Source organism: Zeugodacus cucurbitae, chromosome 6 (assembly GCF_028554725.1).
Source record: "Zeugodacus cucurbitae isolate PBARC_wt_2022May chromosome 6, idZeuCucr1.2, whole genome shotgun sequence".
Classification (NCBI taxonomy): Eukaryota; Metazoa; Arthropoda; class Insecta; order Diptera; family Tephritidae; genus Zeugodacus; species Zeugodacus cucurbitae.
In genome coordinates, this window is record NC_071671.1 from 30,617,063 (window position 1) to 30,635,360 (window position 18,298).

Consider the following 18,298-nt stretch of genomic DNA (forward strand, 5'->3'; position numbering starts at 1 on the left):
ATTCAGATCGACTTCAGAGTTCTGGTATATGGGAACTAGGCGTAGTTGTGATCCGATTTGGACTATTTTTACAACATATCATTGGTATGTAAGGAAAGTATTACAAACCAAGTTTCATTGAAATCGGTCGAGTAGTTCCTGAGATATGGTTTTTGACCCATAAGTGGGCGAAGCCACGCCCATTTTCCATTTTGTAAAAAAATCTGAGTGCAGCTTCCATCTGCCATTTCTTATGTGAAATTTAGTGTTTCTGACGTTTTTCGTTAGTGAGTTAACCCACTTTTAGTAATTATCAACCTAACCTTTGTATGGGAGGTGGGCGTGGTTATTATCCGATTTCTTTAATTTTCGGACTGTATTAGGAGGTGGCTAAAAAAAACGACTGCAGAAAGTTTGGTTTATATAGCTCTATTAGTTTGCGAGATATGAATAAAAAACTTAGTAGGGGGCGGGGTCACGCCCACTTCCCCAAAAAAATTACATCCAAATATGCCCCTTCATAATGCGATCCTTCATACCAAATTTTATTTCCATAGCTTTATCTATGGCTTAGTTATGGCACTTTATGTGTTTTCGGTTTTCGCCATTTTGTGGGCGTGGCAGTGGTCCGATTTTGCTGATCGAAAGCAACCTTCCTATGGTGCCAAGAAATAAGTGTGCCAAGTTTCATCAAGATATCTTAATTTTTACTCAAGTTACAGCTTGCACAGACGGACAGACAGACATTCGGATTTGAACTCCACTCTTCACCCGGATCACTGTGGTATATATAACCCTATATCTAACTCGTTTAGTTTTGGGTGTTACAAACAACCGTTATGTGAACAAAACTATAATACTCTCTTTAGCAACATTTGTTGCGAGAGTATAAAAAGGCTGTTGCTATGAAATTTGTAATACACCTTCGATGTGTAAATACTGCTGGCTACATATAAGTGTACCCTAACCTTCTCATGCCCGAATTAAAATGGGCGGAGCTAACATTTTTTAGGACAGACATATTTTACTCAATTATGAAATGATAAAATTCCTAAGTCCTATGTATCTTGGTTCATTAGTTACAGGATGTAGCTTATAGGCACAAATTAAATTATTATAAATAAACTACACACTTTACTCATGAAATTTTTTGTTTAAATAACTCTCTTATCTTTACTTATTTATATAATTCACTTTGTTTTAAAATAAAACAATTATTGTTATTATTTTGTAAACTTTTTGTATAACTACTTCAGTATAACTTTTTTCGCGAAACCGATTTTGACAATTCGACTCTGCGGAGAATGACTATTGAATGAATGAATGATTTAGGTGCACAGCTCATAACAAAAAATGTAACTGTAAGCTTGCGCAACACAGAAGTCTACATAATTGAAAAAACTGTTGCCTATAGGCAACATTGGGCATGAAAGGGTTAAATTATCAATTTGAATATATTTACCTGTTACTAAGTGAAAGTATTGAAATACAGACAGAAAATACTATGAACTGTAAAGCCATCGTTTTTTTCTTTCCATAACGTTTGATTGCAGCTATTGTCGAAAATATACCAGGAAATTCAGAAAATGTAATCCACATTAAGTCCATGAAATCCTTTGTATTAAAAGAGTTGCAATTGTGACTGGGTGTTTGTTTAATTTTATCGCTAAGAAACACTTCTGCAGATATTAATACTAATCCGTAATAGCAAAAAGCACAAGACATCCATAGAAACCAGAGAAGTAATGTTATTTTCCTTAACTCTGGTTTGAATAAAGCTTTCAGTTGATGTGGTGGATTGATTTCACAATCATTTGTTAACCGTCCAATAAGCATTTGACGATTATTATCCTTCGCAATCTTAAAATAAATTAAATATATTCTTTCATTGGTATCGTATATAAAAGCAATTCAATTATATTTACATCCATATTCTGTGCACTTGACAAAGTAATAAAATATTTATATTTTTTGGTATTCTGTGAAAATCTTGATAAAATATCTTTTCCGTAAAATAATGCAAACAGAATCAGCTGGATTTTTTTACAACGAAAGTTTTCACATACATATTGTTCAATAATTAATGTAAAATTGTTATAAATTAATTATACAAATTATGGTTTCCTACTGGCCTGAAATATATGGTCGACCAGTATGAAAATCCAAATCTGACTTTTAGCTTACCCGATGTGACTCAAAAAACAGATTGTGCCATAAAAGACCTGCAACGAGCGATTAATAACCTTTTAACCAATCTAAATAATCCTTAAATTGACACAAAAATTTGGGACTCGATACTGATATATCTTTGTAGCTTGAAACTACTCAAACAAACTTTAGGTTAGGTTATATGGGTTAATCTTGTAGGCTAGTGACCGATTTTTTATCCGATGGAGTGCCGTCTCGTAGTCTATGAGAAGTAGTCCTCCATTAGGATGCCAGCCCTTGACGCGAATTTCCAAATGGAGAAGCCGTTGCCTTAATACTGCAAGTTTCTCTGGAACATTCTTCGCTATCTTTTTTTACGAGGAAGAAGCATCGAAAGCCTGTACCATATGTCAATGTGGAATTTTAATCCGAACAAAACCTCCTACCGTCCTGTACCGTTCACCGTCAAGTATTACGTCGGGAGGATGGTTGAGTTACACTCATACGTACGTGATGGTCAAAATGCATTCAGTTACGAGTTGCATTTACTTGGCCCCACCTCTGTTGTTCTAATACCGCGCCTAGTACATTGTTCGTCGTCACGTCAAGTAAGTGTGTTCAAGTCGTAGTTGTTCGTTGCATTTAACAGCTCACTTCTCCGCTGTTCGCTGGCTTGTTGGGATTTCATAATTCTAGCTGCATTTTCGCTAACAGCTTTCCATTTCTCTACTGATTCGACCATTTGTTTTACTAGGTTATCAGGAGTTGGGTCTATACCAAACGCATTTTTTAGATGTTGCCTCTAATGGTTACATTTCGGGCAATGGAAAAATGTGTGTTCTACATTTTCAACGGTTGCGCCACCCCAATAATCACATATATCGTTACTTTCGTGTCCGAATCCTTTCAAATATATAAGCAGCCAAGTCCGGTGAGGATTTGAGTTAGGTGGATATCCGCTTCACCATGCATTCTATTTAGCCATGGTTCAATGTGGAGGATCAAACGAAATGTCTAACGCCCGTTTCCGCTGTCTTCCCATCGTTTCTGTCCTGGCAATTCTTTTTAGTGACGTGTGCGGTAAACTACCATTCATAACATACTGAACCTCCTTGGCTAAGAAGTCTAAGGTGTGTAAGCCCGCAATTACTAGAGCAGCGTCTTCCGAAACTGTACGAAATGCGGAGCATACTCTCAGTGCGGACGTAGCATATATAGAAACAAGTAAGGAAGGGCTAAGTTCGGGTGTAACCGAACATTTTATACTCTCAATTTATTTATTTAACGTTATTTATATTATATAATACACAATTTGACCCACATATTCGTCATATATATTGTATAAAGTCCATTGAAAGTTGGAAACCATAATATTAGCTTAGAAGCACAGAGGACCTCGTGTTCGATATATGAGGCCTTAAAAACCTATGGTCCGACTTCGGCGATTTTTAGAATGGGGCTGCCACACTAAAAACATAGTATTTGTGCAAAGTTCTGCACCGATATCTTCACTAGTACTTACTTTATATATTGTAAAGTAAACGATTCAGATTGTCTTCAAAGTTCTGGTATATAGGAAGTAGGCGTGGTTGTGAAGCGATTTGGCTATTTTTACCACATATCATTGGGAAGCTAGGAAGATATTACAAACCAAGTTTCATTGAAATCGGTCGAGTAGTTCCTGAGATATGGTTTTTGACCCATAAGTGGGCGAAGCCACGCCCATTTTCCATTTTGTAAAAAAATCTGAGTGCAGCTTCCATCTGCCATTTCTTATGTGAAACTTAGTGTTTCTGACGTTTTTCGTTAGTGAGTTAACCCACTTTTAGTAATTTTCAACCTAACTTTTGTATGGGAGGTGGGCGTGGTTATTATCCGATTTGGACTGTATTAGGAAGTGGCCAAAAAAACGACTGCAAAAAGTTTGGTTTATATAGCTCTATTGGTTTGCGAGATATGTACAAAAAACTTAGTAGGGGGCGGGGCCACGCCCACTTCCCCAAAAAAAATTACATCCAAATATGCCCCTTCATAGTGCGATCCTTCATACCAAATTTTATTTCCATAGCTTTATTTATGGCTCAGTTATGGCACTTTATGTGACAGTGGTCCGATTTTGCTCATTTTCGAAAGCAACCTTCTTATGGTGCCATGAAATAAGTGTGCCAAGTTTCATCAAGATATCTTACTCAAGTTACAGCTTGCACAGACGGACGAACGGACGGACGGACAGACAGACATTGGGATTTGAACTCCACTCTTCACCCTGATCACTTTGGTATATATAAGCCAATATCTAACTCGTTTAGTTTTGGGTGTTACAAACAACCATTATGTGAACAAAACTATAATACTCTCTTTAGCAACATTTGTTGCGAGAGTATAAAAAGGACACGACGATATGATTTTATTTCGAGTGCTTTTTCCCGTACTTGGGCGCCGAACGGAGCGACTGACTTAAGTACCCCAGCTAGTAGTCGTCTTCTATTTTGCTTTGACCTACGAGTATTGAGCATTAGACCGGTCAAAGCTCTGCACACTTTTGTAGCTTTTTCGCATGTGTAAGCTTATTGTTCCTTAAAGGACATCCTTGCATCAAGAATACCCAAGTATTTAATTGCGGGATGTGTAGTGATGCTTTTGTGCATTATCTCATTTGTGCTGAATGTAGCAAGTTCGCGGACTTTTCTGCCAGTAATAAGAACCGCTTCGGTCTTGTTCTCTGCTAGGGTCAATTCGTGAGTTTCTAGCCAGTCGCCTATTAATGCTATTGGCCTGTTGGTTATCATAACTATAACGTGTATGTGTTTTGCTATAACAACAACAGCAATGTCATCTGCAAAACTAATGATATGAACGTTTTTGGGTGCTTTGCGGCGCAGTACTCCGTCGTACATTATGTTCCAGAGTTGTCGCCCAAGTACAGATCCCCGAGGTACTCCACCAGTGACTTTGTATTTTTTAGAGCCTTCGTTTGTATTGTATCACAAAGTTCTTTCCTCGAAAAAGCTTACAATTATGTTGTACAGGTATTGAGGAACGGAGAAGCTTTTTAGTGCACTAAATATACTCTGCCAACACGCCGAATTAAAGCCATTTTTTACGTCGAGGATTATAACTATACAGTACTGCATTATATTTGTCTATATTCAATTAACAGGAAAGTCAAATTTAAACACAAATCTGAGAAGATGCATAACACAGGTCCACAAAAAAAAAAAATCGATGAAAGGTTCCTTTGATTTTGGCCGCTGAAACCGAATCTGAAGTCCGTTTTGCTCCATCACGTCAGGATTTTTTCCTAACCTCAAAATACATGTCGGATTTTACTTGACAGAAAAAAATTTTAAAATATTGACGGATTTAGCTTAATTTTGGAATAAAGGGGTTTTGAGGGGTAACTGATTACGAAATTAAAGACAAATTTTCAAAATACAAAATGGCGGATCCAATATGGCTGTCGAATGTATAAAAATTTCTTTAATGTTCACAAAACTTAGTATATATCTAGAAGTTTTTAGGGCCGTTGCCCACAAATTATATCGTGTGCCTGCATCCAGGGCACCTCCACGTGGTGACGGCGGGCAACGAAGTTGTTCCGTGATCCGGCAGAGTCCCTGAATCACGCTCCTTAAGGTGAGTCTGCAATGGGTTTAGTTGTACGTGTACGCGACCCTAATCCCATTTTAGACTCACTTTTACGCCGTCATGGTAGGCACACGGCAAAAAAAAAGTACGATCCAGGGAGTCGGAACCCCAGTATCGGCGGCTGGACAGGGTAAGAAAGCGGGACCGCAGGCGTCGTCATCAAGCAACCGCAGCTCTACATTGGTGGGGGACTTGGCCTTTGATGAGTATAATGCTACAAGAAAAATGTTTTGCAAAATGAAAGACAATTTCTGTGCCGTTTGTGGAGAATACGTTATAAGTAAGATCCGAAAAAAATTTACAGATACACTAAAATCTAGCTATACGAAAGTTTTCGGCATAGAAACTAGTGGCATCGTCAATGATTGGACTTCAAAAGAGATATACCTGAGATGTTCATTGCAACTGAAGAAACGCAAGAAACAAACGTTTGCTTCTCCAATGATCTGGCGCAGACCAACAAATCATGAAAGGGATTGCTATTTTTGTTTAACGAGTGTTTTTGGGCACAACTCTAAAACAAAATCTGCCATCTCTTATCCTTCTGTCAATTCTGTGACTCTTCCCATCTTTCTTTCTTCTGAACAGAATGACGAAAGCAATATTTCTATTGGCGAAGATCTAGTTTCTGCTGACACTGAGGATATAGAGACGGATGAAGATGCCTCAGAAGAATCAGATGCTGAGACTGATAAAAATTCTAAAGGTTTCACTCAGGCAGAGTTAAATGACCTGGTCCGAGACGCAGGGCTTTCGAAAGAAATTTCTCAGCTAATAGCGTCAAGATTGAAAGAAAAAAATTGTCTAGCTCCAGGAACTCATATAAGTTACTATCGCAATCGAGACATTGAATTCAGGAAGTATTTCACAAACATTGATGATTTAGTGTACTGCAGCGATATTAAAGGACTAATAAACGAATATGATATTCCATATGAAGCTAGCGACTGGCGCCTATTTATTGACTCTTCGACACGAAGTTTAAAAGCAGTCTTGCTGCACAATGGTAACAAGTGTGCTTCGTTACCAGTTGCTCATTCTGTAGTGTTAAATGAGGAATACTACAACCTCCATTTCTTACTAGAAAAACTGCAATATAATAAACATCAGTGGCAATTGTGTGGTGATTTGAAGATAATAACAATTTTACTTGGTCAACAAAGTGGTTTTACAAAATACCCATGCTTTTTATGTGAGTGGGACAGTCGAGCGCGTGATAAGCATTATGTGCAAAAGGATTGGCCATTAAGGCAAAAATTAATTCCAGGCTCTAAAAATGTTATAAAGGAGAGTCTAATTCCAACACGTAAAGTCTTAGTACCACCACTCCATGTAAAACAGTGTATTGTAAAACAATTTATTAAAGCAATAAGAAATGCGCAAAGCAAAGCTTATATGTACCTCTTCGAAAAGTTTCCCAAATTGTCAGAAGCAAAAATAAAAGAAGGCGTTTTGAATGGTCCACAGATAAGAGAGCTTTTGAAGGATACTGAATTTGAAAAAAGAATGACTACGGTGGAAAAAGAAGCCTGGCAAAGTTTCAGAGAAGTAACACAAAAATTTTTGGGAAATACAAAAGATCCTAATTACGCAAATATTGTCAAGAAAATGTTAAAGAATTATGAAAAATTGGGATGCCTAATGAATCTAAAACTGCACTTTCTTCATTCACACGTCGAATATTTTCCTGAAAATTTGGGTGACTTTAGTGAAGAGCAGGGCGAGAGATTCCACCAGGATTTACAAGAGATGGAAAAGAGATATCAGGGGGTATGGAATGACCACATGTTAGCAGACTACTGTTGGTCACTAAAAAGAGAGACTTCAAATCCACATAAAAGAAAAGCACTACGAAGATCATTTGAAACTAAAAAAACTCGCTACTACTAAATAAATAAATACAAACGAATCAGCCTTTTTGTTGACCAAACTTAAAAACTCACAGATACTAAGCTTTCCCCTCAAACCCTCTTTATTCCAAAATTAACCTAAATCTGTTAATATTTTTAATTTTTTTTCTGTCAAGTAAAATTGGACATGTATTTTGAGGTTAGGAAATCCTGACGTGATGGAGCAAAACGGACTTCAGATTCGGTTTCAGCGGCCCAAAATACATATAATACTTTGGTCAAAGGAACCTTTCATCGATTTTTTTTTTATGGACTTGTGTAATTAATGTTTTTCGGTTAATTTATCATTTTGTGAATGTACAATTTAAAAGAAAGTGAACTTTACAGATAAATATTGATAGATTTAAAGGTATCTATTTTAATAAATGTGATATGTGGTTCTATTTGCCGATATTCAATTTACATGAAGGTGAACTGTAGACACAAACCTGAGAAAAATGTTAAAGTATTGATTTTAATAAATGTATAAATAATATGGTTCTATTTGTCGATATTCAATAACAAAGAAAGTCAAATTTAAACGCAAATCTGAGAAGATGCATAACTAATGTTTTTTGGTCATTGTGCGAATGTACAATTTAAAATAAAGTGAACTTTAAAGATAAATATTGAACGACGTAAAGGTATTGATTTTAATAAATGTGTTTTGTAAGGAAATTTAAATTTAAACACAAATCTGAGAAAATGCATAATTTGTGATATATAGTTCTATTTGTCGATATTCAATTTAAAAGAAGGTGAACTCTAAACACAAACTCGAGAAAATGCATAATTAATTTCAGTCAATTTGTCAATGTACAATTTAAAAGAAAGTGAGCTTTAAAGACAAATCCGAACAAATGTAAAGGTATTGATTTAAAAAAAAATTATATATGCTTCTATTGGTCGATATTCAATTAGCAGGAAAGTGTAATTTAAACACAAATCTGAGAAAATGCATAATTAATGTTTTTCAGTTAATTTGTCATATTGTTAATGTACAATTTAAAAGAAAGTAAACTTTATAGATAAAACTTGATAGATGTAAAGGTATTGATTTTTATAATTTTGGTATATGGTTCTATTTTTTAAATATATTGCTTTCTACTTTATTTTAATTTTTTCTAATTTGAATGAGATTATTTCTATTACACTTTAATTCACACCACTTCGCTCCAGGGTTGGCAGACAAATGAGTATGAATGAATGTTCTTTAGGTTTCTAATTCACAAAAAAGTGAACTTTGAACATAAATCTGATAAAATGCAAAATTAATGTGTACAAATAAATGTTCTACATTGTTCTATTTGCCGATATTCAATTTATAAGAAAGTGAACTAAACATAAATCTGAAAATATTCTAACATTGTGATATCTTAATATATAAAAATCAAGTGTCATATTGTTTGATTTCGATGGACTCCTAAACTACTGAACCGATTTTAATGAAATTTTTAACACTGTGTGCAGTTTGGTCCAACTTGAAAGATAGGATAGTTTATAACTCTCCTTATAGTCGCATTATTTATTTATTGCAAATTATTTGTTTATTATTAGCAAAGAGCTATCCACCAGTTGGTGGCGCTAAGTACGCTATGTAACAGTAGATGGCGCTATATTTCTTTTTAAATGTTCATGGATTTAGGCTGTCATAACAAAAGCTGCCACTTGCTAAAAACATTAAATGAAAATTCGTTGTTTGAAGTTTATATTATTTGTGGTAAAGTTATACGAATCTATGACTTCCAATATTCTAAATTTAAGAAAAAATCACATACAATCCGTGAAATAAATAAAGTTATGTTATGTTATGGTCAGACAAATAAGCAATGAACAGAGTTCAAAAAGCGTTTTAACTATTTCAAATAAAAATTGGGCGGGGCGAAGTTCGCCGGGTCAGCTAGTATGGTTATATTTGTCGATATTCAATTTACCATAAGGTGAACTATAAACACCTGAGAAAATGCATAATTAATGTTTTTTTTAAGGAAACCCTCCTGCTTACTTTTCTTAATCGACTGTTTTAAGGATTTTCTTTTGTTCTTAAAGTTCTAAGAGTCGTATAATCTGAGGTACCTCGTGAACTTTGGTATAAGCGCCATGCTTGCTGGCATTCTTTATGTATTTTCACAATAGTCTCGTTGTAGAAATACACCAGAGAGTGGTGATTACGTCTGAATTGCTTGGACATTGCAGCGCCTACATACAGCTCATAAAGCAGATTTGTTAGCCGACAACAAATTGTCGCAAAGAGAAGTGGGTCTACAGACTTCTTCAAAGAGGTCTGGGTCGAATGTTTTAGGTCGTCAGGTACTTCTTTTCAGGGTCGGTAAGCAGTGTCTTGCGTGTGTAATATTTATCTCGAATATAATGGCATAGTGATCGCTAAAGGTGTAATGATCACCAATTTCCCATTGAGATCTACGAACAAGACTTGAGACTAGGACTTTGTTAAATATGCATTGATTGCCTGCATTTAAAAGCTCAAGATCCAGAGAGGCAAAGGCTTCTTGTAAGGTCTTTCCTCTGCTATTGGGTTTCTTGCATCCCCATTCGATAGCCAAGACAATAAAATCGCCAGCTATTACTACTTTTGTTTTGCATCGAGCATCGGCCACTAGGTTGTCGATAAAGCGCTTATATTCTTCATTATTGATATATATATTAGTATTATTAACAGTTGTGTGAACAAATCCATCGGAAGAGAAGGGTGATTCCAATTGTGGGAAGTTAGGGTTACATTTCCATATAACCACATTATTTCGTGTGTCGCTTATCAAGGTTACGTCTTGTACAATTTTATATAGTTCGCTTAATAGGACCACATCGATTTGCTTTTCGGCAACCGACTGTTTTAACAGGTCATGTTCCGCTTGACTGTGGTTTGCGTTAAGTTGTAAAAACTTCATGTTACCTCAACGTTTTGTTCAGGAGAAGCTGTCTAGCTGCCTCAAAAGGGAGTTTAATGAGCGCTGTTTGGGGATCTCCGTAGGACTTCCTTAAGATCTGGATTGTCGAGATCGTCAACTCTGAATTTGTTCTTGCTCGGGTTTTTGGCGAATTGATACATGATCGTTTGTTTTGTTGTTGGGTCTGCTCCTCCGTCATTGGTTCATCAATGAGCGTATGGCGACCTCTTTTCGCCTGGACGATCGGGAAAATTGCCGACTCTCTGATTTCTGTTATTGCTTGTTTTTGTAATTGCGAAATCTTGTCTATGATGTTTCTCATATGCTGATTTATGTGCCTTGGTTTTTGGACATGCGTGAGCGAGGATAACTCGTATATGAGAGTGCCTATGGCGGAGAGCGTGCTCTCTTCTTCGCTTCCTTGGTCCGATCGGATCAAAATTGTTAGTTTCATTTGCTTTTCGTAGTTTGGTTACTATGTTAAAGGTTTTGCTAGGCAACATTTTTTTTATCATATACATCTGTGTATGATGAATGCTAATCTTTAAATTAGTTCGCATAAATTGCATAATTTCTTGCTTTACAATAATTTCAGGAATACTGTTCAATAAAACCCCCAAAATTCTTGCTATTTCCCAAAGAAGATGGCTTAGTTTAGAAGATGTAATTTTTGTTGAGAGTTGTTGAATAATGGGAAAGTGTGAGATTATATTTTATTTAAAATTATCTTGAAGTCAATGGAATTCGATCCGATATTTAGCAAACACTATCAACTCAAAAATGATATTTTTTGTTTTTAACGTTCTTCTTATTTTAAGTAATTTCATTGACAACAAATTTTTCAACAATATATTTATTAATTATAAAAATCTAAAAAAATCATATTCTTATATCAAAAATATTTTTTGGAACGAACTGTGAAGAATATGTTAAAAGTAAAACTAGCGATAATGAAATGTCTGTATGTGATTGGCGTTGCAACCGTTTAGCCGGTTATAGCCGTATCGACGATAGTGCGCCACCTAAGTGTAACCAGGTCGCTCTCCACCTGGTCCCTCCAACGGAGTGGAGGCCTTCCCCTTCCTCGGCTTCCTCCGGCGGGTACTGCATCGAACACTTTCAGGGCTGGAGTGTTTTCGTCCATTCGGACAACATGACCTAGCCAGCGTAACCGCTGTCTTTTTATTCGCTGAACTATGTCAATGTCGTCGTATAACCCGTACCGCCCATCGTTCCATCGTCTGCGGTATTCGCCGTTGCCAACGTTCTGAGGACAATAAATCTTGCGCAAAATTTTCCTCTCGAAAACTCCTAGTGTCGTCTCATCTGATGTTGACATCGTCCAAGCTTCTGCACCGTAAAGCAGGACGGGAATGAAAAGCGACTTGTAGAGTTTGATTTTGATTCGTCGAGAGAGGACTTTACTGTTCAATTGCCTACTCAGTCCAAAGTAGCACCTGTTGGCAAGAGTTATTCTGCGCTGGATTTCGAGGCTGACATTGTTCGTGTTGTTGATGCTGGTTCCCAGGTATACGAAATTATCTACAACCTCGAAGTTATGACTGTCAACAGTGACGTGGGAGCCAAGAAGCGAATGCCTCCTTATCCATGCGGGAAAAAAGCAGAACAAACGGCGCGGTTGTTGCTTCCGATGATATCAATATCTCTCTTATAATTTTTTCCAGCATCAGGTTAAAGAAGTCGCACGATAGTGAGCCACCTCGTTTGGTATCGAAAGGCTCGGAGAGGTCCTTCCCAATCATGACGGAGCTTTTGGTGTTGCTCAACGTCAACTTACACAGCCGTATTAGTTTTGCGGGGATACCAAATTCAGACATCGCGGCGTAAAGGCAGCTCCTTTTCGTGCTGTCGAAAGCAGCTTTAAAATCGACAAAGAGATGGTGTGTGTCGATCCTCTTTTCACGGGTCTTCTCCAAGATTTGGCGCATGGTGAATATCTGGTCAGTTGTCGATTTTCCAGGTCTAAAGCCACACTGATAAGGTCCAATCAGTTCGTTGACGGTGGGCTTTAGTCTTTCACACAGTACGCTCGATAGAACCTTGTATGCGATATTTAGGAGGCTGATCCCACGGTAATTGGCGCAGATTGTGGGATCTCCCTTTTTGTGGATTGGGCAGAGCACACTGAGATTCCAATCGTCAGGCATGCTTTCTTCCGACCATATTCTGCAAAGAAGCTGATGCATGCACCTTATCAGTTCTTCGACGCCATATTTGAATAGCTCTGCCAGTTATCTATCGGTCCCCGCTGCATTGTTGTTCTTCAAGCGGGTAATTGCTATTCAGATTTCTTCATGGTCGGGTAATGGAACATCTGTTCCATCGTCATCGATTGTGGGATCGGGTTCGCCATCTCCTGGTGTTGTACTCTCACTGCCATTCAGCAGGTCGGAGAAGTGTTCATCGGTTACCAGATTACCACCTTGGTCTCTACATGAGGATGCTCCGGTCTTGAAACCTTCGTTAAGTCGCTTTATTTTTCCATACAATTTTCTAGCATTACCTCTGTCTGCCAGCTTCTCAAGCTCGTCGTGCTCACGCATTTCGGCCTCTTTCTTTTTTTATCTGCAGATGCGTCTCGCTTCCCTCTTAAGCTCTCGGTATCTATCCCATCCCGCACGTGTTGTGGTCGATTGCAATGTTGCGAGGTAGGCAGTCTGTTTTCTCTCCGCTGCGAGACGGCAATCCTCATCGTACCAGCTTGTTTTTTGTCGTTGCCGAAAACCAATTGTTTCGGCTGCAGCGATACGCAGTGAGTTTAAGATGCCGTTACACAGTACCCTTCTACCGAAATGCTGATGAGCGCTCTCAGAGAGCAGGAGTGCAAGTCGAGTAGAGTATTTCGTGGCTGTCTGTTGCGATTGCAGCTTTTCGACGTCGAACCTTCCTTGTGTTTGTTGACGGGCGTTCTTTGCTGCACAGAGGCGGGTGCGTATCTTCGCTGCGACCAGATAATGGTCCGAGTCTATATTTGGTCCTCGGAGCGTATGCACGTCTAAAACACAGGAGACATGTCTTCCGTCTATCACAACGTGATCGAATTGTTCCGCGTGTTTCGATCAGGAGACAGCCAAGTAGCTTGATGTATTTTCTTATGCTGGAATCTGGTACTACAGACGACCATATTTCGGGCCCCAGCGAAGTCGATCAGCCTCAGGCCGTTTGGCGATGTTTCGTCATGGAGGCTGAATTTTCCGGCTGTTGTGCCAAAGAGACCTTTTTTACCCACCCTGGCGTTAAAATCGCCAAGCACGTCTTTTACATCGTGGCGGGGGCAGCGCTCATAGGTGCGTTCTAGGCGCTCATAGAAAGCATCTTTGGTCACATCGTCCTTCTCTTCCGTCGGGGCGTGGGCGCAAATCAGCGATATGTTGAAGAACCTCGCTTTGATGCGGATTGTGGCAAGACGTTCATCCACCGGGGTGAATGCCAGGACTCTGCGACGGAGTCTCTCTCCCACACAAATCCAACACCAAATTTGCGCTCCTTTATATGGCCGCTGTAGTAGATGTCATAAGGACCCACCTTCTTCCGTCCTTGTCCCGTCCATCGCACTTCTTGGATGGCGGTGATGTCAGCCTTGAGTCGTATGAGGACATCAACCAGCTGGTCAGAGGTACCTTCCCAATTAAGGGTTCGGACATTCCAAATGGATGCCCTTAAATCATTATCCTTAAAACGTTTGCAGGGGTCGTCATTTAAAGGGTGGTTTCTCATCCGAGGCTTTCGTCGATTTTTCATTGGTGCTTAGAATTTATGTGGTGGGTCCCAAACCCTACAACCGCAGAATCGGGTTCGCCTTCTCACTTTAGCTCGCCTTCAAACGGCTGTTTGATGGCTACCCAGAGGATACTTGGTCTAAAACCGGAAGTCGTGAGCTGCTTGAACCATGTGGAGAAGAATCGTTTCTGGCAACTCCCAAGTGAATGACAATCAAAAACTTTCCACACTTGCGTGAACTTCTACACATGATCCTATCCATGAAATAAGTGAAAATAAAACTAAAGTTCTTAAATTTTGTATTGAGCTTTTAGACTAAATAAAATCGAGATCTGATTTTTACCACGAAGATTTGCAGCTTTTAAATATTATAACGCCAAATAATAATAGAAATTCAATCTTTATTACAAAATTTAAAAGATTTCGTGGACTGCGATCCCGATAAGATAATACATAACTCGAAGGAACTTACTTAGTAAATATTTATAGATACATATAATAATTAATAGAAACATTTTGAAGTACTGTTGGTAGCATTAAAAATGGTATGAAAAAGCTTTGTTTTATTGATTTATGTTGGTGTGTGTTTAATTGGTGTTAAATTTAATCACTTATATGGCCTTATGGTCTTTTCTTGTCTCAAACTTTATTTCAACACATTAAATTTGTACCGGTATATGTTTTTTCTTTTGTTCACAAATAAAATGTTTGAAATGAATTTATTTGACATCAATTATATATTATTTGTTATTAATTAAAATGTTTGAAATATACATACAATGTACATAAATGTACCTAACTTTTTTGATTGTTTTTTGTATGAACATGTATTTCCAAAAATGAAGTTAAATAAAACGCCATGTTTTGATGAAAAGTAAATTGGTAGTTTGAAAGGAGATTTGGAAGGCATTTTGGTACATAAAGATTTTCTCGATTGGCAACACTGGTGTGTATGCCGACCATGTTCCTACATTTCCTTCTATCGAGCGTCAGTAATAACTTCGTGTATTACTGATCTACCATGACTTTTGCAGTTTTGCAACCTTCCAGCGAGCTTTGAACTTCCTTACCAAGTTCCTGTGCATGGCTTTGGCTACGTCGATCACGTTTTCAGATGACAGTTTTACGCCTCTCTTGGCAATCTCGTCTACTACCTCGTTACCCTCTATGCCCCTGCGGCCTGGCGCCCAGTAGAATTGGAGTCACTTATTTGTATAGACATCCTCTACTGCTATACGCTTTTTGCCGATGTGCAGAAACAGGATATTGCCTTGATTGTCGCCTGACTGTCTACGTATGTATATGTTGACTTTAGAGTAACCTGGTGGTGCATTTAAGGATAGCTCAGCGGCTTTTCCAATTGCAAATACCTCCGCCTGAAAAATAGTGAAGTGATCCGATAGTTTGAAGGGCTGTCTTACACCTAACTCCGGGTAGTATATCCCCGCGCATAGTCCTTCCTCCATTTTCGAGCCATCCGTAAATACAGTCGTTTTCCGAAATAACGAATATTCGTTTTAACGAAAACCACTTATAACGAACAAGCAAATTATATACATTGAGTACCTTAAATAACGAACATCGGCGATTTGTTAGTACTCGGTTTAACGAACAGCATGAAGAAAAGATATATCGAAAGATTTAAAAATCAAATAAAATCGTGGTAAAAATAGAATTAAAAATAAAACTATAAAAAAAACAAAATAAATGTGTACAAGAAAATATTGAATTATCCAAGGAAGGAGTGAGTGGCTATTCTATTATGCAGCAATTTAAGTGGCACAAAAAGGCTCAGAGCAGAGCAGCTTTATTACAATTTATATATTGTAAAGTAAACGATTCAGATGGACTTCAAAGTTCTGGTATATAGGAAGTAGGTGTGGTTGTGAAGTGATTTGGACTATTTTCACAACAAATCATTGGGATGCAAGGAAAATATTATAAACCGAATTTCATTGAAATTGGTCATCGGAGGTGTAGTTTTGACCCTAAGTGGGCGGAGCAACACCTAATGAAAATTTTCTATACCAATGCAGCCCTTCTGTACCTTCTTTATAACGAAATTTAAGGTTTCTAGTGCTTTTCCTTACTGAATTAAAGAATTTTTAGTAGTTTTCAACATAACCTATGTATGGGATGCCCAGGTTATAAGCCGATTTCCTCCATTTTTAGACTGTATAAGGTAATACCTAAAAGAAATGATACTAGAGAGTTTGGTTGATATATGTAGCTTTAGTAGTTTACGAGACATGTACATAAAACTTATTTGGGGACGCCCTATGGTGTCAAGAAACACATGTACCAAATTTCATCAAGATATCTTAATTTTTATTCAAGTTAAAGCTTTCACAGATGAACGGACGAACGGACAGACAGACATCCAGATTTGAACTCCACTATTCACGTGATCACTTTGGTGTATATAACTCTATATTTAACTTGTTGTTTTGTGTGTTACAAACAACCGTTATGTGAACAACACTATTATACATATTCTCTTAGAAACTTTGTGGCTAGCAACTTTGTTGCGAGAGTATAAAAATTTATTAACGCACAGTACTTCTTTTAAGGCAACATTTGAATTGTTCTGTTACGGTTTTTATTTTTTAACATATAATTTAATAATGCAATTTATTAAACTGTAATTTACGGATATTTAACTCTTTTATTTATTGAAAAACATACCTCTAATACGCGAGACACACATGTAGTAACAATACCATGATACAAGTATTATGGTATTGTGTTTACTACGTACATTGAAACATATCGATTTGTAGTTAACCCAAATACTAGTATTTGTTTCATATACATTCGATATTTCAAAAAATTGTAAACAATAAACATTCTGAAATGGAGAAAGTAAGATTTATTATTGCAAAGTAATACAAAAACACGTATTTTCTCCACAAAACTCAGAAGTCGTTAAATTATTTCTCCGAATCGTGTAACAAACCAAAGCGGTACATTGCCTTGGCGTTTTTGAAAAAAATAAATTCTGAAAAATTTCTTATTTTCCTTTAATTTTGAAAAGTCTGTTTGAGAAAATATTTTGAAAAGCTTTTGTTTATGAGCTCTCTCCTAGGTTTAAAACCTATTTTCAGCTGTGTTTAGTGAAATACCACAAAAAAATGCTGATATTGTTACCAGCAAAATACTACATTGCTCACATAGTAAAGTGCTGGTATCTGGTGACACACAACTGGTATTCGTACGAACAATAGTATTGTTACTACATGTGTGTCTCGGGTATAAATACATAAACGGACTTAATCCAAAAAGTCATAAGAACACAATAATATTACTCCACAAATAATTGAATTACCAAATATTGCTTAAACAGTGCTCTCCTTGCCCTTTAACGCAATTCTCAGTTTCGGATACTATCCAATTTCATGGAAAAAGTCGCAGATTATTATGACATTTAAACCTGAGAAAGGCTTAACACATCCGTCTTCGTACAGACCATTCAGTCTTCTACCCTGCCGTTATAAAATATTTGAAAAGGTGGTACTATCAAAGATGTATCCGTTCCTCCACTAAAATAATGTAATACCAACACACCAATTCGGCAAAACATAGCACGATAAAGCAAGCAAATAGAATAACTAACGAAATAAGAAAAGTATTTGAACATATAGAGTACTGTTCAGCTATATTTCTAGACGTAGCTCAGGCATTTGATAAGGTGTGGCATGAAGCCATTTTATATAAGATTAAAAACATACCACCTCTATAATTGCGTAAAATACTGGAGTCTTATTTAAAAAATATATAATTTATAGTTAAAGTAGGAGATTTCATATCTGACGTACGACAGAGAAGGGCTGGTGCACCACAGGTCAGTGTTTTAGGCCCGACTCGATATATCTTATTATATATACAGCTTATTTCCAACAGCTAATAATATTTTGACTTCAATTTTTGCGGATGACACAGCCTTAGTCAGTCGAAACAAATGCCTAATTACAGCATCAAGAATGT

General features: G+C 37.3%; 1 protein-coding gene across 12 annotated transcripts in view; it reads right to left on the minus strand.

Moving 5' to 3' along the window:
* LOC105219329 (synaptic vesicle 2-related protein) overlaps positions 1-18,298 on the minus strand; it is a 469,576-nt gene that overhangs the window by 209,752 nt on the left and 241,526 nt on the right. For all 12 annotated transcript variants that reach the window (XM_054233805.1, XM_054233807.1, XM_054233802.1 and 9 more), the window contains one exon: positions 1,442-1,839. In XM_054233805.1, the coding sequence (XP_054089780.1) occupies positions 1,442-1,839 (398 nt within the window). The remainder of the gene's footprint in view (positions 1-1,441; positions 1,840-18,298) is intronic.